The following is a 23,512-nucleotide window of genomic DNA, read 5'->3' on the forward strand; positions in this document are numbered from 1 at the left end:
TTATTGTTGTTTTTGGCCAGGGGGTGGAGGGAAAGGGAGTTAGCCTTTCTCTGTATCCCCAGTGCTTAGCGCTGTGCCTGGCATATAGTAGGTGCTCTATAAATGCTAGTTGACTGACAAGTAGGTTATTTAGATGCCTTGAGCTAATTATTGCTTTGAGCAGAGGCCAAATCAAATGTAAACCTTTTTTAAAAAGCAGTTCCAATTATGTTCACAATGAGTTCCTAGAAACTGGGCATAAAACCAATTATTGTAAAACAAGTCTCATTTTTCCATAACAGTGAGGGTAGCATTCCTGATCGAGGACTCTTATTTAGAACAATAACATATTAGAGCTAGAAAGGGCCTTAAAAGTAATCTAACCCAATACCCTCATTTTATAGATGAGGAAATTGCAGCAAATAAATCATAGGTATCATATATAATGTCATGAAAACAAAGATGCAATAATAAACCTTTATAGTCATTTAAAATATTAAAATTATTCTAAGTTTTATAAACTAGTCATAAATATATGAATTGGTCATACATGCATCCCCAGTGTGAATTAAGTATTTAATAAAATTCAAATTAAATTGAATGTTTTTGTTTAAGATACGTTTGTCTCATTAAAAGATATTTTAAAAAACGAACTAATTCCTCTTTTTAAAAAATTTACTACTTCCTCAATTTATTCAGAATTGTAAGTGAAGCCACTCTATGGAGACCAAAGCAATGTTACCTAAAAATAAATGCTGTCATGTCACTAATTCTTTTCCTTTACTGCCACAGCCAGTTCTGCCGTTGTGATTCTAGCAGCCCTACCAAAAGTGATTAGAGACCCAAATGTAGACTACAGCATGTTTTCTTCTACCCACTCTAAACACCTTCCTAAAGAATAAAGCTTAAAAAAAAAATAAAGCTAATTAGGACATCCCATCAAGATGCTTCTGAACCAGTAGCCAAATTTCTTGGTATAATGTCCCAAGATTTGTTCAACAAATACTTATTATGCGACAAAGTATGTGCAAGGTAGGAAATCTATTCTTACATGGTACCTAACAATCTTCCAGTGTGAACTTCATTGGGAAGCCATAATAATTACAGGGTCATCAACACAAACTTAAAAAGCAACAATAAAAAAATAAAACTCTCTGAGAACTCTCAAGGTTATGACAGTAGCTTCATCTATTCATGTTCTCTTGCTCTATTCTGTGAAGAAACTGCCAAATGATGAATAAAAGCAACAGAAAATGAACAACAGGTTTTGATAAGGTTGTTCAAAGGGCTATTATGATACAGTAAAATCTCATTGAATTAAACCCTGAAAGTCAACTGAAGTTAGGTTTTTTACTCTCTCAGAGAGTGAAGCACAGTGCTGTGGAAAGAATGCTGGCTCGGGGCAGCTAGGTGGTGAAGTCGGTAGAGCACCAGCCCTGGAGTCAGGAATACCTAAGTTCAAATCCTGCCTCAGACACTTGACATGTGTACTAGCTGTGTGACCTTGGGCAAGTCACTTAACCCCAATTGCCCTGCCTTCCCTGGTGCAAAAAAAAAAAAAAAAGAGAACCTGGCTCTTTCTTTTTGCGATGTGACTTTGGTCAATTTAACTTCTTTGGGCCTCAGTTTCTTCATATGTAAAATGAAAGGACAGATGATCTGTCCTAGGGTCCCTTTGAGCTCTAAATCTAGATCTAAGCAAATTAACAAAACAAACCATAGATCTTTTATAGTGGCTTTTTAAAATAGTCATTTACATTGCTGAAAAGACCAAAACTTGTCAAACCTGTAATAGGTATTCGTTTACCTAGAAACCAGTGATTAAGCAATTATAAATACTTTTTAACTATCAAAGTGGTCGTCTTTCAAGGACCACTTATTAAATAGTACTTTGCTAATCTAGTTTTAATAATTGTAGGTGCTTCAAAGTAATTAAACTGAAATCCTTTTAAGATATTCTGAAACTAATAATTTTTACTAATTGAAATTGGCCTTTCTCTCAGTCCTTATCAGTAAGGTGTATTTGAATTATGTATGTGCAAAAAGCTTATTTTTAAAATGGCACTAATGTTATAAAATGTGGTTTTTACAAACATTTTATTGGGAAAAATATGGACAAAGGAAAAGTTAATGAGCTACATAAACAAATTAAAATGTGACATTTATGATACCACAGCTTAAGCAATTCCATTCTCAATGTAATTTAGAATTTTGTACACATAATGTGTAGAAATTTGAGTTATTATTATTATATATTTCTTTGTCATTTATAAATCCCTATATTGGACCTTAGTCTTAACAAAACTACATTTGTTGTTAGTGGTATGTTTTAAAAGTTACCATATCTAATGATGTTGTTTTATAAAATTATATTAAAAACAAGTTCAAATGTTTATTACTTAAATGTCATTTTTTTCCAGTGCTTAAAGTAAAAGTTCTTTTAAATTATATCCTGGAATTTTAGAGCTAAAAGATAAAGACTGTTAGTGTTAAAAAGGGACTTGAGAGAGAACCATCTAGTAAAACCTGATGATTTAACAGATGAGGAAGTTTGGGGCCTAGGCAGACTGACTTGCCTAATAGATTAGTGAGTTAGTGGCATAATTAAGATTAGAAATAACCTAGATCTTCTGATTCCTAGTGCAATGCTGTCTGCACTTTTGTAACAGTGTTCCAACTAAGGTCTACAGTACAAAGTTCTGACTGTTCAAAGTGATTCAAAATTAATTTCATTTCAAATTGCATACATTAATGTATGTGGGTTTTTAAATTTTTTTTTTCTTAAGACAGCATAAAGTGAAGTATGAAAATCTGAATTGGTCATTTGGAAGTCAGAATATTTTGCTTCTGGCCCTCTTTTTTCCTACCACCTACACAGCTGCATAACTTTAGAAGTAATTTCATTAGATCAGGAGTGAGGAACCTGTGACCTTCTAGGTCCTTGGATGTGGCCTGTTGACTGAGTCCAAGTTTTACAGAACAAATCCTTTTATTGAGGGGATTTGTTCTGTGAAGTTTGGATTCAGTCAAAGGACCACACTTGAGGACCTAGAAGATCATATGTGGCCTCAAGGCCACAGGTTCCCCACCCCTGTGATTAGGCCATCTGTTTAGAAATGGAAGAGACCCTAGAGATAACCTGGTCTAGTGTTCTAAATTTAGAGATAAGGAAACTGAGGCTTAGCTGGAATTCTAACCAACAACCTCAGACTCTTAACTCTAGTTGTATTTCTTGGTAACTCTCTGAGACTCAGTTTTCCTTATCTCAAAAGTGGAGATAATATTTAGAGTCAGGATTGTTACTGGGATCAAATGAAATAGTGTGTGACCTTCACTGGGTTTAAAGAAAGTGCTATTTAAGTGTAAATTACATAGTGTGCTTTCAAAGTACTTGAAAAGTTCTCAAGTTAAGTAGTTTAATGATGGCTTTTGCAGTTGTTCAGACTTTTTGATTTTGTCCTTATTTCCAAATTTTGTCCTTATTTCCAAATTATCCTAAAATTTAAAGATAGCAAGTTAATGTGTTTTGCTGAATTCTCTATGCTTTTTTTTATTCTGCATTATATATAAACATATATAATCATGTTTTTTTTTTCTTGTAATCTGGAAAAGGAAAGGCAAACCTTCCTGATTTGATACCGTGCATAAATCTTTCCACTTCAGCTTGGCCACCTTGTATGCTTTCATGACATAATTCCCTACTTCTTTGACTCTTTCCCTGAATGCCCCTTTCTCTGCTAGTTTTCTTCTTCTCTTTCCTATTTCATTCAGGATCTAATCCTTCATTTTTCCATTGCTTTTTCTCCATTTTAAAAGAACATTGGATGCTCTGATAAGGAAGTTGTTCTCTCCAGAAGAAATAAAGATGGGGAAGAATGTGAATGTTCATTATGTTCTTGACTTTTTTTTTTAAACAGAAAGGCGTGTTATTTTGCTGATACTTTAAACCAATTTAGAGGATATGAAATCAACTTTTTCATTCATAAACTATATATTATTGAGTAATGTCGTAAAAACTTGTTGCTTTTTATCTTAGGAATGCTTTATTTTACTCTGGGCACCTTTTGGATGCCAAATGTTATTTAAATATTGCTGTTGCTTTTTTTTTTTATTGTTAGCCTTCAAAATAGCTTCAACAAAACATTTCTCTTTCCTGCGTCCCAAATTTTCCCCTGCCCACTAAACTTGTCAGCTTTAGCCCCTTCTACTATTCCAACAATATAAATTTCAGGCTGATATAAACTTGCACACAAGTTCTCAAAAAAAAATAAGAAAAATATAATAGACAAAGCTGATTTAATCTGGGTAGTTCTTCCCTGATCTCTTTTAAGGCCACAACCTATAGGTATTTATGTGTTTAGGCCAGCAACAGATACAGCATCCCATTTTAAATTGATATTAACAATGGTGGGTCACTAAAAGATTCCTTTCAAAATAAAGTTATTTTTCTCATTTGTTTACACATATTATAGGAGCTGTCAAAAAATCTTGAGCTGAATGCTAGTAGTTACCAACGACAGTTACATGCTGAAAAGAAAAGGGCACATGATGCTCAGGATGAAAATAAAATTCTCCAAAGGGAGCTACAACGATTATATCAAAAACTGAGGGTGAGCTTTAAAAAAAAAAGTTAAAACTGCAGTAATTTTCTTAGATCTCATTACTTTAGAACTGTTTGACTTTTAGTAGTAACCGCTATGTTTTCATTGGAAAAAGCTGTACTTTGTATGTTATATGACGTCAGCATATGTTCATTAGCTTTGACTCTTGGAAGTAAAAATTCTCATGATATAATGGTTGTAATGCACTCATAATAGTGAATTATTAAGTACCCTGTTACAAATACACTATCATAATCAACTACAAGAAAAGTTAAAATATATTGAAAAAAATACCTAGTCTATTTCTGCATATACCATTCCTATGTAGAAAACAAACTTTTTTTTTTTTGGTTAGAGAATTGTTGCAAATAATATCATTTTGACTGCAGAGATACTTTATATTAGACTGATTTTAAGAATATAAACCACCTCCTCTCAGTTCAATATTTGGTTCTGTTGCAGAACTATTTATTTACTTACCTCAGTGTCTTAAGAATCATGGGGCAGGCAAGAAGTTTGGGAGGTTGGCAATCCTGAGATCTGTAATGGGCAGGGTGAAGGTGGAAAAAGAGGTACTCTATTATTCCATTTCTCTGAATACTCACTTCTAGAGCATAAGGTCATAAAGGTACTCCTTTCTCCAACTTAATCGGGAATTTGAGCTCGAGTAAGCCAAATACCAAGCTACAGAGAATTTTTCTTCAATAACTGAGTTATGGTGGAGATTTCAAAATCTCAGCTGATTGTACTGAATTTATTTTCAGGAAAAAGAGAGAGAACTGGATGTAAAAAATATATATTCTAACCGTATGCTAAAGAAAACTCCTAAGAAAGACAGAGATGCTTCTCCAAGAAAATGTGGTACAGTCAATATTTTTATTTATGTATTGACAGAACTAGGGGGTGGGGTAGAGGGGCTAATCCTTCATTCCAGAGTGAAATAAAAAGCCACGTCAAAACCTTCAAGTTTAATTTAAAAGTAAGAAATTCTGACTCCAGCATTGTAAAACCAGGAGAAAGACTCTTAACTTCTCTGCATATCAATTTCCCCAGCTATAAAGTGTGGTTAAGATGTCTCTCCTGTCTACATCACAGGGTTGTATCCAAGGAGAATAATATATGTGAAGGTCCTTGGAAATTTTAAAGTTATATACAAATATAAGGTCGCACTATTACCGCTATTGTTAGTAAAGTTTTAAATTATATAGCTTCAGTATACGCTTTACTGTGTTTTTGAAGGCTTGGTAACTTTTCCCTGTAGATATTTTTCACAAAAATTCATCAAGGCGAACTTAGATACCATTTTTTCAGAAATTTAAATATTTTTCCCTCTCAACACTGAAAATTGAAAAGCATAAATTACAATATAAGTTGAATTAACCTAGTCATAATTCCCACCCCCATTCCCACCCCTACATACCTTCTAAAAGGCCTTTGGGAGCTGAATATTGAATGGAATTGCCTGTCTTTTACAGAACTCTGAGTAAGAGCTTCATACATCACCAAACTATTTCACAAAACCCTGGTATTCTATGTGATGTCAATAAGGGTTCCGTGAAATGGGGTGGGGGTGGGGGGAGAATACTGTGGTAGCAATATTATTCCCATTATACAGTATGATATTTTGTATGCATCAAAACTATTTAATACATGAACTGGCTTGAGAGTATAAAAATACATGTTATTTCTTTTATTCCACTATAATATTTCCCCATGTTCAACATTGCTGTTTATCCGAGTGATATTTATTAACTGTAGACATTGGTTTATCAATATATTTCAAGCAGCAGTAGAGTGGAAAAAAGCCATATTCAGAGTCAGGAAGATCAGAGTCCACATCCTGACTCTGATATACATTACCTCTGTTACTGTTAGCAAGTCACTTAACCTGTCAGTGCCCTAGGCGCTAATCTTGAAGGTGGTACATTGCAGAACAGTTTTTGTTCCATGGTACATTGCAGAATGGTAGTTGGTCTGCATTGAAGAAGGGCATTTCCTCACCAGTGATTCCGTGTACTGATGAAATCACACGTCTAGGCCCAATTCTAAGACCCATACTGGTTCATGGCTACATTAATTGGGGAAATAGCAACTCGAACAAATTTTAAAATACTATTTGGTTACAATTTTTTTAGTATCTGTGACCCACAGTATTAAAGGAATATATAGCACAAAAGGAGTACAAACCAGTGAATATTGCAAAGAAAATGACGTGTCATCACCAGCTTTTGTTTCTCAAGACTCACCCAGACCAGATGAAGAGGAACTTCTTACTCTGGTGAGTTTAACAATCTTAGAACCAAACTTTAGGCTCCACTTTCTCCTAAAAATAAAGACTGTGTTAAATTTTATGAAATGTTAAAAAACAGTGTCAGTGTTACATCTGTCTTTCTGGACCCAAGCCAGCACTTAGGATCTATTTGCATTAAATTTTTAATTGCATTTTTGTAGTTCATCCATAGGCTCTCTACTTAAGATGTGTACCTATGAACCAATTTTTTAAAAAAAATCTATATTGACTGCTTTTTTCTTATTCCTTCTAGTGATTGCAGCAGGTGCTTTGCAATTTTAAGCCACAGTCATTATTTTTCCTAATAGAATTTTTGGACATAGTTTAGGGAAAAGAACACTAAATTTGAAATCAGGAAATATATTCAAAGCTTGGCCTTGGCTTTGTCATTAGCTGGCTCTGTGACCGTAGACAAATCAATGAATCTCTCTGAGCCACAGGGGTGATACTTCCTGGCCTGGACCACCTGGGTTTAAAGCATGCTTCCAGTGTTTACTAGCTGCAGGACCCAAGGACAAGTCATTTCGGTTTCTGTGTTTCAGTGTACTCATCTGCAAAATGGACACAGGACCACCTAAAGTACCTCTCACCCCAAGTTTTTATGAGTCTTAAATGAAATAATGTATTTAGAATATTTCACAAACTCTAAGGTACTTCATGAATGTCAGTTATTTCTAGAGGGGCAGTGTGGCATAATGAATTGAGTGATAGATTTGGAGTCAGGAAAACTTATATTCCATTTCTACCTCTGATCATTTCTAGCTTTGTGACTGTAGGCAAGCTATGTCACCTCTTTGAGCCTTGGTTTAATCAGCTGTAAAATGGGGCAAATTATACCTGGATCACACAGGATTTTTATGATGCTCAAATGAGATAAATATATGGAACGTGTATGCAATTTATTTTATTTTTAATTTATGGAATAAAACAAGTATTTCCATAACATAGTATAATAAAATAGATGGTTGTACATGAAACGGCAGATCTGCTATGCATAACTTGCTGTTCCTTTCAAATATGCAAAAAAATCATGTAAATATCCTTTTTTTCTTTTTTTCTTTCCTGCTCCCCTACCCCCCAATGGCTGCCATTAGAGACAAATAATTATTCTATACCTACTTCTATTTATCAGTTCTTTCTCTGGATGCAGATAGTATCTTTCCTCATATGTCCTTTATAGTTAATTTGAGTATTTATAATAGACAAAATAACTTATTTTCTCAAAGTTCTTCTTAAAACAATATTGCTGTTACTGTATGCAGTGTTCTCTTGGCTCTGCTCATTTCGCTCTCCATTATTTTGTGCAAGTCTTTCCATGTTTTTCTAAAATCATTGAGCTCATCATTTCTTATAGCATAGTAGTATTCCATCACAATCATGTACTGCAATTTGTTAAGCCATTCCACATTTGATGGGCATCCCTGCAATTTCCAGTTCTTTGTCACCATAAAGAGAGCTGCTGTATACATTTTAGAACATATAGGTTCTCTTCCTTTTTTCCTAATCATCTTTGGAAACAGACTTAAGTCGTGGTATTGCTGGGTCAAAGGGTAAAGGTGGTTTTATGAATCTTTGGGCATCACTCCAGGTTGCTCTCCAAAATGGTTGGATCATTTCACAAAACCATCAACAAAGAATTAAGTGTCCCAGTTTTTCCACATCTTCTCCAACATTTGTCATTTTCCCTTCTATCATTTTAGCCAATCTGATAAGTGTGAAATGATATCTCAAGGTTGTTTCAATCTGCATTTTTCTAAACAGTAATGATTTAGAGCATTTTTATATGACTATAAATTGTTTTGATTTCTTCATTGGAAAACTGCCTGTTCATATACAGGGCAAATATATCACTAATGAAGATGAAATTAAAACAATTATAAGGAGTTATTTTGCCCAATTATATGCCAATAAATTTAACAATTTAAGTGAAATGGAAGAATATTTACAAAACTATAAATTACCTCAATTAGCAGAAGAAATAGAATATCTAAATAGACCTAATTTTAAAAAAGAAATTGAGTAAGTCATAAGTGAGCTTCCTAGGAGACAAGCACAAGGACCAGATGGATTTACAAGTGAATTTTATCAAACATTTATAGATCAACTAATTCCAATATTAAATTATTTGGGATAATAAGTAAAGAAGGGATTCTACCAAATTCCTTTTATGAAACAAATATGATACTGACACCTAAACCAGGAAGAATAAAAACAGAAATAGAAAATTATAGACCAATTTCATTAATGAATATGCAGGCCGAAATCCTAAATAAAACAATAGCTAAAAGATTACTGCAATAATATTACAAGAATTATACATTATGATCAAGTAGGATTTATACCAGCAATGCAGGGATGTTTTAGCATAAAGAAAACTATTAACATAATTGATTACATCAATAATAAAAGTTTTTAAAAATCATATATCAATAGATGGAGAAAAAGCTTTTAACAAAGTTCACTCATTTCTATTAAAAACACTTGAAAGCATTGGTATAAATGGATTTTTGTTTAAATTGATAATAAGCGTTTATCTAAAACCATCAGCAAGTATTATTTGTAATGAGGATAAACTAGAGGCCTTCCCAGGAAGATCAGGTATGAAACAAGGGTGAAAAATTTAAAGTGCCTTATAAATGTCAGTTATTTTTATTATGCCTCAAGTTTATTTTGAAAAAAAGTGTTGTATGTTTAAAGCACTTTATAAATGTGAGTTGTTAATATTATTTTTTAATCCCACCAGAATATTCTGTTGTGGTAGGGGCAGTTTTAGGGTCTAGCAAGAATAGGGGATTTTCTTTCCAGGGGTATTTTAGCTAGCACATATCCGAAGGTAAGACACTTAAATAGCCGTCATTGCCTCCTTGTTTACTATAACCTATTTTAGTGACTTACAGATTGGTTTTTTTTGTTCCATCCATGACATTAAATTTACCTATACCCAAGGATAGGTACCCAAGGATACACTTAAATTTAATATGTTAGTAACATGATGAATAAATAAGCATGCTGGAATCTTTACAGTAGCCACTATTGAGTAGAATACAGTAAGTCTGTGTTAGACTACATCTGATAGGATTTAGTTATACATGCAGTAAAACGACAAAATTATAAAATGCTTTCACCTATAAAAACATTTTATATATAAAACCATTTATATAAATCATATGTATAAATTTTGTATATATGTACATATATATAAACATTTAACATAAAAACATTCACAATATAGTGAAACGTGAGTATATTTCATATAATTGTGGATTTTAGAATATTGAAACTATCCAGGTAACTCTGAAATCTCATGTTTGTTAGAGTGGAAAGGATAGATTTTTCCCTTAACTCCTGTATACCTAGGATTATTTTTCCCCTGCAAAGTTGTTGAACAGGTCAATTGAGTCTCATAAATGTCTTTCTTCTAAACTTGCACTGTCAGTGAGATAAACACATTCAAGATGGATTAGCTTAATGGAGATGGAAGCTAGCAATGGAAAGGTAATTATTTAAGTTGGAAGACATTTTTTTAAAAATTGTCCTCATTGTCACATGACCATGCAACCACTATGCTATGTCACATATTTATATATTTTTCTTGTTTTATGAAACATCTTGGAAAGATTGGAAAGAAGATAAAATTCGTTAATGTCTGAGGATAATGTATTTTTCAGGTTGATACCATTTGTGTTTTAGCATTGTAACATTTCAGTTGATGATTGTGGTTGGGGAATAAATAGGGTTTGGATTTTAGACCTAGAAAGAACCTTAGAGATAAGAAAATTGAGGTCCAGAAAGAAGGTCATACAAGGAAAAAATCAAAATTCCAGCTGAAGTCTTCTTGCTCCAAAACCAATTTACCGTTTCATAGCCTATTTAATTGAACTTTTCATTCAACTGATAGCATTACCATTCATTTAGTGAAAATTCCTCATGCAGATCCACCCCTGTGGGAGCCATATTTCCCTTTCAGCTTTGTTGATTTCTCAATTATGCACCTTTCCAACTGCATGTCTTCAATTGATATCATTACCCACAGGTCAGTATGCCAAAGGGTGCTTCAAAATGAATACAGAGGTTAAATTTATCACTAGTTTTAGCTAAAGAATATAAATTCTATGGGTTGGGGGAAATCTTTCCTCCAGAATGAACCTAGGAAGCAGAAAGTTTCAGAAGGCCACATGGAATAAATATATATTTTAAAAATCAATTCTTAATGTTAGAAACTAGAGGTGGTTGTTAAAATCAGTGAAGCAAAACTTACTAAATTAACCAACCTTAAAGACTGATAAAAATGTAAATCTCTAAGTTGCATTTGGATCACATAACTAGCAAAGTAAACTTAGACCTGCTTTGTCAGGGTGACTTCTAAAAGTTGTTTGGTTGGGGGAAGGGAATTTGGTGGTTAGTACTGTCTGAAGGTTTCAGGATGACAGGCCTTTAGGTTTTCTTTAAACCTAAAGAGTACTTAGGCTCTCTCTAGATTTTTCCATTGCCTCTAGCTGTTTGAGTGTTCTGGTTGCCTTGTATGCTGGTTAAGTGAAATATTAATTTACATTGATTCTTTCACATGTTCAGCTACTAATCTTCTAATTTTGAAATACTCTAATACATATCTTTACTGCTGTTGCTGAAGTCTGCTGATAAGCTTTCTTATTGAATGTCTCTAGGTATTTCTTTCTGTATCAGTAGAAATTTTACTAATTTTTAGTTTGCTTGTAACAGTAGAAGACAGTTTTATGAAGTTGGTCTCTTTAATTATATATTTAAAATATGGAGATTTTAATGTTTCCTGTAGTAGTAGTAGAAATTATATTTTTGATCATAATTATATTTATGATCATAACTGGGCTTTCTTTTTTTTTTAAATAACTACTTATTACAATAGGGACAGGAAGACCCAAAAGATGAAGATGAAACTGAGACTCCAAGTACAGAAAGAGAAGAGAAACTTCCAAAAGATGAAGAAGAACTATGTGTTATAAAACAAAAAGCTGAGATTCTTCAAGATGGTAGGAAAGTTAATCTCTTAAAAATAAGAGTATTGCTTACCAAACTTTTTATTTCCTATGTTTTTCCTGCTTCACATAAGGTTTTACAAAATCAGAATAATGAGGGGAAGAATATGAAAAGTAGGAGCTGTGTAAGAGAAGTAGAAATTAAAATCACTGCTTTAGCAACTACTTGTGATAGGGAGAGAGAAAAAGAAAAAAGAAAGGAAACCAGAATGTTGTCAAGATAAAGAACTACCTGGCCACCTCTTAGAGTAATCCATGATGCTTAAATGAACAGCTCCCAGCCAGAAAGTCAGAACTGTGGAAACATCAGATAAACCATGGATGGTTTATAGTCATTTTGAGTGGTAATTTTTCAAAATATTAGTGCCTTGGCACTAGGATTAGAATGTCTTCAGATGTGATTCAAAACTTAAATTAAAACTCCAAGTTAATAGCTGTTTGGAATATGCCTAGACTTAAATGCAGCTGTGTATTTGCTACTTAAATATCACTCAGCATTGACACAAGCAAACAGCTATTAAGTGACCTAGTTAGTGTTTTTTTAGAATGCTCGCAATCGTTTGCTAGTGCTTTTGTAGAAACCTTAACGTGTAAAGAACCATAACTGTAAACTAGTAGGACTGTATCAGGGAAGTCCTGAACTAAATCTCTTTAAAGTTTAAATTCCCTAGCAATCCCACCCCAGATTAATTAGGATAGAGACTGAAGTGAAAGAGAACCAGGAACTGGTTTTTTGAAGATAGGAATTTGGGTTTCCTAATTATAATATACATGTAATTCTGCCACATATATCACTAGTTAGAATTTTAATTCAATATTCGTTTTTAATTTTGAGGTCTGTAACAGAAGCACAGTATTAGAAGCAGAAGTAAGGAACAAAAATATTTAAAATTTTAGAAAATCATTCCTTTGAAAAAGAAGGTTAAAGAAACTTAGTCTAGTTATCTTGGAAGGAAGTTAAAGGAAAACCTTTTTTTTAAATAAATGAAGAAATAATGTATGAATATGTTTTTTCTGTTCTTGAGATGGACAAGACAAGAGGGAATAGAGTAGGGAGAATTTGGTTTAGATGTATATTATTCAGGAACTTCTTAACAGTGAGAACTGTAAACCATTGGCACATATTACTAAATAAATGACCGTCCTCTTGGGTTGGTTTGAATGTAATCCTACATAATCGTAAAGGATCAAAGGACCTTTGAATTCAGTATCGTGACTGCTATGATATACGGCAGTTAGAAGTAAAGATAAGTATTCGGTTTGCCTGGTATTCTTTGAGTAAAGGGTAAATGACAAGTGGAAACATGTATTTCATTTTCTTCCCAGGCCTTATAAGTTGGGTAATGAATTAAAAGATTTTATTTATTTTTGTTTGTTTTTTGGGGGGCAGGACAATTGGGGTTAAGTGACTTGCCCAAGGTCACACAGCTAGTACACGTGTCAAGTGCCTGAGTTTGGATTTGAACTCAGGTCCTCCTGACTCCAGGGCCCATGCTCTACTCACTGCGCCACCTAGCTGCCCCGAAAGATTTTATAAATATCTGATTTTAGACCTGGTTACTTAGGCTAAGAAGAAACAAAAAACCCAATTATGTTTTCTTATTTCAGATTCCATCTTGGATTTAATCTTAGTCCATGGAAAGTAGTTGGGCCAGGGTAGATTAAATAGAACTATATAGGATAAGTAGCCCCCAAGGCAGAGGAATATTGTCTTTAGCCAACAGTAGGATACAGTAAAAGAATAGGAATTTTTATGTTCAAGCATAGAGTTAAAATGTTAATAATTTCTCACTGTATGAAAGGGCGATATATATATATATATTATACATATATAATACATATATATGCATGCAGAGAGAGAGGTATATATACACATACATAAACATGTATATGCGTATACATATATATGTGCATATATACATACACATACATATCCCATCCTTAGAAGGGTGATAAAATTATGTCAGTATATATGGACGTGTCACCTTGAGAAAAAAATGAATGGAGGTGTCTTTATGAGTCCTATCTTATGTATCTTGACTAAAGCTTATCATCTAGGAGTTAATGCTATATTTATTACCTTAGCATTACATCTCAAACAAGGGTTAGTCCCTGTTTTCTTACATAATGTGCTAACAAATATCCAAAGCAGTGATTCCCACTCTTTTTGAGTTTGAGGACTCTTTTTTAACATTTAGATATTTTGTGGATCTCCAGTATTTTTTAATATCATCTATTGATTAAGAAAACACATGATAACAAAAAGCTACTCTGGATTCAGTACTGTTTTCAAATGAATTAGTCTTTTATCAGTAATGACAGCAGCTATATATATTTGAAAATAGCTTTACATTTGTGAGAGGTATATGTATTCAGTCCACAGAAGGTAAATTTGTGTATTTATTATTCAAAGTCATGCTGTATATAAATTGTTAGAACTAAAGAAAGAGCCAAGTGACAATTCTTGGTTTACACATGGATTCATGAACCCTTTGCAGTAGTTCCATGACCGCCAGGAGTCCTAACCAGAGGTTAGAGACCACTGATGTAATGCATAGAATTTGCTGAAATAATAGGTCTTTGTAGTCCTGTAATTTCTATTTCTATTCCCTTCTTAAACTGATACCTATATCGGTGTTCACCATTTAATTTGGTATTTTAATGATTAAAATTTAATAAATTTCAGAGACTGAACATGAAGCTCCAAAATAATTTTAAAATTTTCATTCCCATTTCGGGAAAAAAAAATATTTACAAGGAGAATGCAGGGAAGAAAGAACCTTGATGTTCTGTTAGTTTTGTTGTGTTGCACAAAAATTTTTTACTAAGAAAAATCCTCTTTTTTCAGATAAAGAACTATACAAAATCACATCCTGATTATTGCTAACACTCGTGTGCCTGTTTTTAAAATAAACTGTTGAAATAGAAATTCTGCTTATGTATCTTTTGGCTAGTGCACATAGAAAAATGCTTTTACATGATAAGCTAATAAATGGAAAAAGTTAATTGGATAGGCTATATTTCTTAGTGGAAAGGAACCCAGTCTTGAAACCAGGAAAAACAAATTCAGGTCCCAACATATATTTACTGTGTGACCCTCCCTGTGCAAGTCACTTAATCTGTTAGTGCTTTAGGCCAGTGGTGTAAAACTTATAGAAGTGGGAGCCACTAATCTATATATAAGGATCCCAATGTGATGCACACTGACTTAGTTTTAAAATGTAATGTTATTTATATTTTATTGTATTTTTAATTGGTCTGTTAAGTATTTCCCAATTACATTTTAAGCTGATGTGGGCTGCATGGGAACGTTGCAGGCAGCCTGCATGTTTGGATTTGCTCTAGGCAACTCTAAGACTACAAGCTGTAGAGGAGGTGCCAGTCTGCATTGGTAAAGGGAGATTTCTCAAATAAAAGTTCCCTATTCCAATGAATTCACAGGTCTAATGCCTTCCCCCATGTCTTATCCAACCAGAACATGAGGAAAAACATAATATTACAAGAGAACAAACCAAAAATGACTTACTTCTTATTGTCCTCAAGCATATCTATACAATGGTCTCCTGATATCAGACAAGTCTCTACCATGTAAAATGCACATCGACTGAAACTGGAAAACACTATAATGGAGTACTACTTGAAAATTTATAATACTCTTGAGTTTAAACCTTTTCACTGACTCATCAGTTGGCATTAGGTGTTTAATGTACCTACAGCATTGATTTAGCCTCTTTAAAGGGGTATGAAATGAGTAACCTAACCTAGAGGAGACAAAATTCTAGGTGTTAAAATGACATTTTTAGAGTATTTATTGGGAGAATATTTTTTTTCCAAACCATACTACTGAGTTGAGAAATAATGGTGGATGTGATGATACTGAAAGAAGTCATTTAGCTACAAATTAAAATTGATGATACTTGCGCCTATCTGTTAAGAGTTTAATTCTGTGAAATTTTTTCTGTTTTGGTTTTATTTGATTCCATGTAGATTGGGCAAAAGAGCACCTTAAGGAAAATCAAACAGAAAGGATGGTTTTCATACAGAAAGAAGAAAAACCTACAGCAGAAACAACAGCTTACCAAATTGAAAATGAAAATAGTCAGAGGTCAGAAGAAGACGACGAAGAAGAAGAAGGAGAAGAAGAAGGAGGAGGAGGAGGAGAAGAAGAAGAAGAAGAAAGACTAAAGAAAGAGATGTTACTTGCTAAATTGAATGAAATTGACAGAGAAATACAAACCTCTCTGAACTTAAGAAGTTCACACTCACAATTAATCTCTCCAGAGAAAAAATCCCAAAGTTTCATGTTCTCGGAATCCACTGAGAGGTTATTTAATGGGTTTGTTAACCAAGATGGCAGTTATGTATGCACAAATAATGACAACCAGAAAAAAAGAAGTATTTGGAGCCCAACCTCCACCAGTGATTTCACATTTGGTAGTTACGTGCCTTCTTTTGGGAGAACATCAGCGAGGTCGAGTCTGTTTAATCAAAAGAGTGGCATCACAGATTTGCCAAAAAGCACTAAAGATAGTGGAGATTTAAGTACAAAAAAGGAGAAAAAAGCTAATCTCATGGAGCAACTATTTGGTGCCAGTGCCAGCAGCACCATTTCCAGTAAAAATAGTGTCTCAAGTTCTTTGACTAATAACAAAGGGGACTTTGACCCTCTAAATATACTCCCCAAAGATAAAGGCAGCAGAGGCAAAGGACAAGATGAAGATGATGATTTTTTCCTCAGCGAAGAGAGAAGTTTTAACCCAAACAGGCACCGGCTAAAACACACAAACAATCGACCAGCAGTAAAGGCAGTTGATTCTTTGGAAGATGAAATTGAAGAAGTAGTACTGAGATGACTATGCATATTTTTCCAATTGTAAATATTATTAAAACACCTAAATACAGTATTTATTATAAAGATTTTAGACATTTTTCAGACATTCAAAATTCATTATTTAGGAATTATCTTAGTAGTTAAATAGGAATGGAAATAGTTAACCAAAGCAAAAGTAGTTTATACGATATAGTTATGTGGTATCATTTTAATTTGCCAAGAGAGTGAAGATTATTTTGAATGAAATAGGCTTGAAGCTTTCTTTTTTGGTTTTTCCTTTTTTTTCTTACTGATAGAACCAGCTTAAGGTTCTGTCTTAAACTAGCTAAGGTTTTATGCCTTTGGAGGCTTCATTCATCTATCCAAGTTCCATTTTGTTAGCCTTCTACCATATTGACATCTCTCATCATCATAAAACTGAATATAATCAGGTTTTCATTTACGAAGGAGAGGAATCAGCGGTGAAAGGAGTCCTTCTACTGACCAGACTAGGTGATGTGTCAGGATTCCCACCTTGGGGTAGAGAAAGGCAAAGCTGCTTCAGTGAGTAGGAACGATGTCAGGATGCCTGCTGTCCAGTGGCCTGACTCTCTCGAGCAACCTCAGCACCTGAGCCGTCTTTTCCCCATCCATAATAACAAGAGCAACAGAGTGAAAAATCTAAATTTGTGTAGTTTACCTTGTTGTTTACCTCCATTGGTGCCTATGTATAATCAGAAGTTAATGAATAACTTTCTGAAGAACATATCCTGATTCTCCTTCATGGAGGTAGATGAAAAGAGAATTGAACAAAACTTTTTCTTTTTTCCAGAAGAATCTTTGTAAGCCCTTTAACGATGTTTGCTAATATCAGCTTTAATTTAGGAAAGGGCTTTTTCAGTAAGTCCACTATCAGGTTTTCTCCATGAGGGTTGCCCACTATTGTACCACAGATCAGATCAAATGTGTGAACTGGAAGCGGAAGAAAAAATACAGAGAGAGAAAGCATGTAGGCCCCAGCCAGCATGAGCTTTGTAATGGTAGAGCTTTATCCTGATTAACAAATCAGTTTACTTAGGGAAAAAAATTTACTTAGGGAAGGGTACTTTTGTACACTCACCATGTATATGCCTCAAGATTATGAATTGGTAAATAATAGTGATATTAAACGCATTAAGGTCAAAGGTTTTGAATTCATTCTTTAGGAAAATGCTATTATAACCTAAGATTCTGATCTTAATTCCCTAGATGCAGTTCAGACTTTCCTTTGGTTTTCATTATGATTTTAGAATAAAATATCACCAAATATTTTTAAAACTGTTTCAGAATCTCAGGGATGGAGAAATATTTCTAAGTAACATGGCCCTACTCAGCTTTTTGTGAGGTGTCATTGTTTTTTATTTAAGAAATACTAATAGTGCTGGAATTACAGAAATTGGTCATATCAGCTATTGATGATTAGGACATATTTTATAAGTTTCTGAAAGAGATATGTTGCATAGAGATTTTATGACAATTTGAAACTATTGAATTCTTACAGTTTCCATTTCCCTCCTTAATATACAAGAGTTTTACATTTGTTAGATTTAATGCAGGAAATAGCCACAGTAAATTGACCTACAGACTCTCTCCATTCATTTCCTTGTGCAAATCTGATTGCTATGGCTTGTCTTAACACAGCTCCTGAAGACTTCTGCAACCATACTGATTGTAAATTCCTGGCAGATGCAGACAGAGGTGAAGTCAGAAGATATTTCACTGTGTAACAACTCATTGCTGCCACAACCTGAAAGACTTGTATGTAGCACAATCCCTTAATTTCTCCCCACTAGTATACTCTTAAACCAGGTGTGAGATTATACCTAGTTCTTTCATTAGAACTCCAGGCCAGCTCTGAGCACAGTCCCTACAGCAAAAGCACTATCATTACTCCAAGAAAGACTGCCGGCAGAAATGTCTCCTTAGTAATAGAGATGCGCACTTTAGTTTTGGCAAGCACAGTGATGTTTCTATTTTAATCTAGTGTCTACTTTATATTAGTAAATGTTATCTGTATAATGTAATTTTTGATGCATTATTGGTTTAAACTGAAGAGCCAAATAAAATATATTGAACACCAGAATATATGATAGGTGGAAATTTAAATGCAGTTCATTTATAAAAAAAGATACATGTGTATGTTATTATACCTACAGGCATGTATATTTCTTAACTTATTCAGTGAAAAATATGGTCAACTCAGAATTATGTTTCCATAGTAATGTAGTTTTGAAATTTTAACCTACTGTTCGACATCTGAACCTATGCTCAAATAGACACTAAGGGGACAACATTAGTATAATGTTGTCTTGTACTTCTTAGTAAACAGCTGCTCTTTAAGACAGTGACTCTGCTTTGGCAAGTTGATTTGGGCAGGAGATATCTTTTTCAGATTATAGTGGTCTCCCCTTGACTACTGTAATTGACCATCAGCAGGAGTGTCCTATATATACAATGAGTATATTCATGTTTTTTTTGGATTCAACAGAAAAGACACACAGATCTAGGATAAGGAATGAGAAAAAAATGGTGTGGCAAGGAATAAAACTCAAGAATGACATGTTATGACAAATGATTTATTTTTCCATCAATATTATTGATGAATTTGGCTATATAAGTTTGATTTCCAATAACATGAATACTAAGGGGCCTCAAATTGTAATAGTTATCTTGGAACCTGTACAATACCTCTTCATTTAGTTTGACAAGACTTACCTCATAAGTCTCTAATATATATTCTCCCTATCATCTCATAAAAGGTGATCCTCAGATATTAAAAATGGGCAAAATAGCACTGACCTATATTAAACAGTACTCACTTTCTTAATAAAGAGACATTGATGTCTAAAAGATAACATTTAATATGTTACAAATCATTTTTAATGTTTGTAAAACAATTATTATTGTAATACAGTTCTGGTATACAATGATTTTAATTATATTTATTATGTAATGTTAATTTTGTGCATAGCTGCTAATTTTTCTGCCCAAATGTTCTAATTATAATACTGTTTAGTTTTTGAGGTTTTTTTAAGAATTTGAGTAAAGATTTTATATTTAGATCATTATCGTGTAATAGTAGTTTTTTTTTTACTTTTTCTTATCTACTATTTTCTTATTGTAACAGTTCGTAAAGATAGCAGATTTAAATTAACCCTAAAATTTAATTTTTGGTTTCAAAAAGGAAAATATTAAGCAATTAAGAATCAGATAGAAAAATGTAAAGGACAGACATTCTCTTATGAGCAGACCTATTGAGAATGGGCAAGTCAGTCTCTTCTCCAAGTATCAGGTGTTTTTTTTTTCATGCTCTGATCGCCTATTTCTAAGTTAAAAGAATATTATGATCCTTTATTCAAATAGTATCTTGGAATTACATAGAAAATATACTGTAGAACCAGAAGCCATAGAGTTAATTTTTCTTACAATTTCTTACTTTTCTTCTTTTTTTTTTTTGCTTGAAAGAATTTTATAATTCAAATAGAAGGATTTGCCCAGAGACAGGTTAGACCATATGCTAGTCTTATCAGATAATTGCACTTTTAATTAATCATTTCACCCTAAAGAGCTATCTTAATAGCACATACTGCTTTTAATAGCAAAGAATGGATGACTAAAGTGATTCATGAAATAAAAACAAACATTTGATGCCTTTCTTCCTATGCCCCTGACTTTCTGATTACCTCCCCTTTTCCTGACTCCTGTTCATCATCTACATTTTTTTTAGGGTTTTGGTGCTTGATTTGGTAGCACTGCCTGTTCCACAGAGGTGAGGAAACCTTAGGTTACTATGGGAGAGTGGACTCTTAGAATCTGAAGAGTGGCTTGTGTGGAGCAAGAACTTACATGTCCATCCTACCACAACTATCCTCTTAGAAAGTGGTAGGAGGGAGTCTGCGAGCCCCTATTTTGTAGTAACAAAGCCCCTTACTTTACTCAGCTAGTGTGTTCAAGGAGTTTCATTGTCTGATTTTTTTTAGGCCAACAAAAGATTGGAAAGTGAAAACTAGAAGGAGGTTGGAGGGACAGGAAAACAATAGGACTGATAGACACCAAACTGGAAGTGCACAATGCAACAATGATTGCTCATAACAGTATTTATCAGGAAAGGGTTAAACTTCAGCATGTTTGACATCCATCTAAGTGTCCAATGGAAAGAGCGCCGGTCTTAGAATCCTGAGACCTGAATTTAATTAAGTCAGATAAATGCTGACTGACTGTGACCCAGGGCAAGACAATCAACAAGCATTTATTACGAACTCAGCACATGCCAAGCACTGTGCTAGGCCCTTAAGAGAAAGTCATAGAATCCTATCTCCTCTGTGTTCCATCTGTAAAGAATGGAGCTAATCACAGGGTTATTATTGAGCACCTACTCTGTGCCGGGTGAAAGGCTGAACGGACTCTGAATGACCTGGGTTCACAGTCTCTTAAACTCTCATTGCCCCAGGCAATTCCTGAGGACTATAAATTGCATAACATTTGCTGATCTGTACTCAGAGAAAGTTTCTTCACTGAGGCTTCCCCATGCCAATGAAATCACTGCTGGTTGGGCCTAAAGAAACTTGTTGATGTTCTGCTTTTGTTTGGAGGGCAGGGCTGACTATTCACTATCTGCTCAGCCAGGTCACTATCCCCTGCCAGGTCACTTGCCCTAGACTAGAAGAGGAAAATGCCCAGAAAGGAAATTCTTTCCCACCCCAGAGTTTTCTACTTCATTCTTGGGGAATGATAAATAAATGGTACCTTTACTGCTGTGAAAGGTATGACAATCTACTTATCTAGGCCAAAGTCCCTTTCCATTGCTACTCACTGCTTCCTCAGCCTGTCTATCCTTCCTCTTTCCCTTCTGTTGTGCTCTCTGAAACTTAACGGTTAACAAACTGCCCATCAAGTTGGACTGGCTCCTCTCAAGTACTTTCCAGTTCTCTTCATGCACAGAAAACTGGTCCTCCCTCTGAAGAAACTGAGTTTCTGACCACCCCCTCTAGTCCTGAATATACCTTCACTCATGCCCCTGCCATGCTTAGACAAAAGAAGAAGTAGGCATGCTTTTTTTCTCTTCACTGCTTCTTCCAGATTTTCTCCCTAATAGTATCAATCTAGAGTCTCTTTTTTGAGGTTTGCTTCATCCAGATAACATCTGGTCCAGATCCTGGTGGCTGCCTTTACTAGTCCTTAGGTTCTTCCTCTTAAGGCTTTCAGTATCTGACTCTTAACTCCACCCCAAACCCTGCCCTTATGCTTGGGGAATCCAATGGACAGGATGATGTCACCTCATATACCCTTGCTTTCCAGTTAAACAGTGTCCTCAGCTCCCATGATCTGCACCTTTGTGTCATCTTACCCATATGTTGGGACGGCCATACCCCTGATTTCATCATCACAAGGGCTCTATCTCCACTATCCATAATTCATATTTCTTTGACCACCTTCCTCTGACCTCACCTTGATTTCTTCAAAATCTCTACCCTTTAGTTAACCAGTTCACCTTTATGCTGACCTCCGTGCTTGAATCCTTTACCCTATCATTGTATTGCTGCTTAACCGTTTCCAAGTCCCAACTCTAGATAGCCCCCACCATCAGCCTCTGCTACTCTAACCAGCTGCTAGAGGAAGTCATACAAATGTTCTGACTGGGTCCACTACAAATTTGTTAGCACAGAACTGTACGCCTTCATGGGGAAACAAAATTGAGGCCATCTTTCATGAATGTACTCTTCTTCCCAGCTCTCTGTATGTATCATCTTCTGTGCTCTCCTCCTTTGCTCTAGTCTAGTCCTGGTTCCGGGCAAGATAAGGCAAGAGCTCACCTGTGAGAGCACAATTATCATTAGAGTGGAGTCCAGGGTTTTGATGGGGGGAGAGATGTCAAAGGATGAAAATAATGGCCACATTGCAGGCAGCATGGCATGTGGTCAGTATGGCCAGGAAGTGGTCGTTTATCCTATCTATATTTCTTTATCCTTTCATAGTCAGATTCCTGGAAAAAGTTGTCTACTTTTAGGGCTTCTAATTTCTCTCCTCTCACTTCTCAACCCTTTGCATTTTGGCTTCTGAGACTTCATCATTCAAATGAGTCCACTCTTGTTAAGGTTACCAGTGATGTCTTTTTTGCTAAATCTGATGGTCTTTCCTTATCCTATATCTCTGCAGCATTTGACCCTGTTGATGAGCCTCTTCTAGATATTCTCTCCTCCTCAAGTTTTTGTGACAGTATTTTCTTCTGGCTTGTCTTCTGCCTGTCTGGATACTCCTCAGGCACCTTTACATGTTCATCATCCATGTTCCTTCTCCTCTCTCGCATCCCCATGCATGGCCATACTGCAAGGCTCTGTTCTAGGCCCTCTTCTCTTGCTATATGCTCTTGGTGGTCTTATCACCTTTTATATGTTCAGCTATCACATCTATCCAGACAGCTCCAAGATAAGATCCCAGTTTCTCCCCTGAACTCCAGTCTAGGATCACGAAATGCTTATTTTGTATCTTCATTTGGATGCCCAAAAGGCACTTCCAACTCAATATATTTTAAAGAGAACTTATCTTCTCTCACTTCTTCCTAATAAGGGCTACCACCATTCTTCTAATCTCCCAGCTTCTCAAGCTCTAAGTTATCCTTGACTCTTTATGCTCTCCTATTTACGTACCAGATCTCATGTATTCTACTTCCAGAAGATCTCTCCCATATATCCTCATCTTTCCACTTGTACATGTACCACTCATTCAGGCCCTTGTCATCTCACACCTGTGCAATTGGAATGGCCTCCTAATTGGTCTCCCT

At 34.7% G+C, this 23,512-nt stretch overlaps 1 protein-coding gene across 1 annotated transcript in view; it reads left to right on the forward strand.

Annotated features, from left to right (window-relative positions):
* LCA5 (lebercilin LCA5) overlaps nucleotides 1-19,733 on the forward strand; it is a 47,502-nt gene extending 27,769 nt beyond the window's left edge. Inside the window, 7 exon segments of the mRNA XM_036767581.1 lie at nucleotides 4,452-4,589; nucleotides 5,345-5,441; nucleotides 6,716-6,858; nucleotides 11,753-11,876; nucleotides 15,870-16,186; nucleotides 16,188-16,755; nucleotides 18,373-19,733. Of these exon segments, the coding sequence (XP_036623476.1) occupies nucleotides 4,452-4,589; nucleotides 5,345-5,441; nucleotides 6,716-6,858; nucleotides 11,753-11,876; nucleotides 15,870-16,186; nucleotides 16,188-16,424 (1,056 nt within the window). The 3' untranslated portion in view covers nucleotides 16,425-16,755; nucleotides 18,373-19,733.
* The last annotated feature ends 3,779 nt before the right edge of the window (nucleotides 19,734-23,512 follow it).

The sequence above is a fragment of the Trichosurus vulpecula genome, chromosome 7, assembly GCF_011100635.1.
Source record: "Trichosurus vulpecula isolate mTriVul1 chromosome 7, mTriVul1.pri, whole genome shotgun sequence".
In the NCBI taxonomy this organism is placed as follows: domain Eukaryota; kingdom Metazoa; phylum Chordata; class Mammalia; order Diprotodontia; family Phalangeridae; genus Trichosurus; species Trichosurus vulpecula.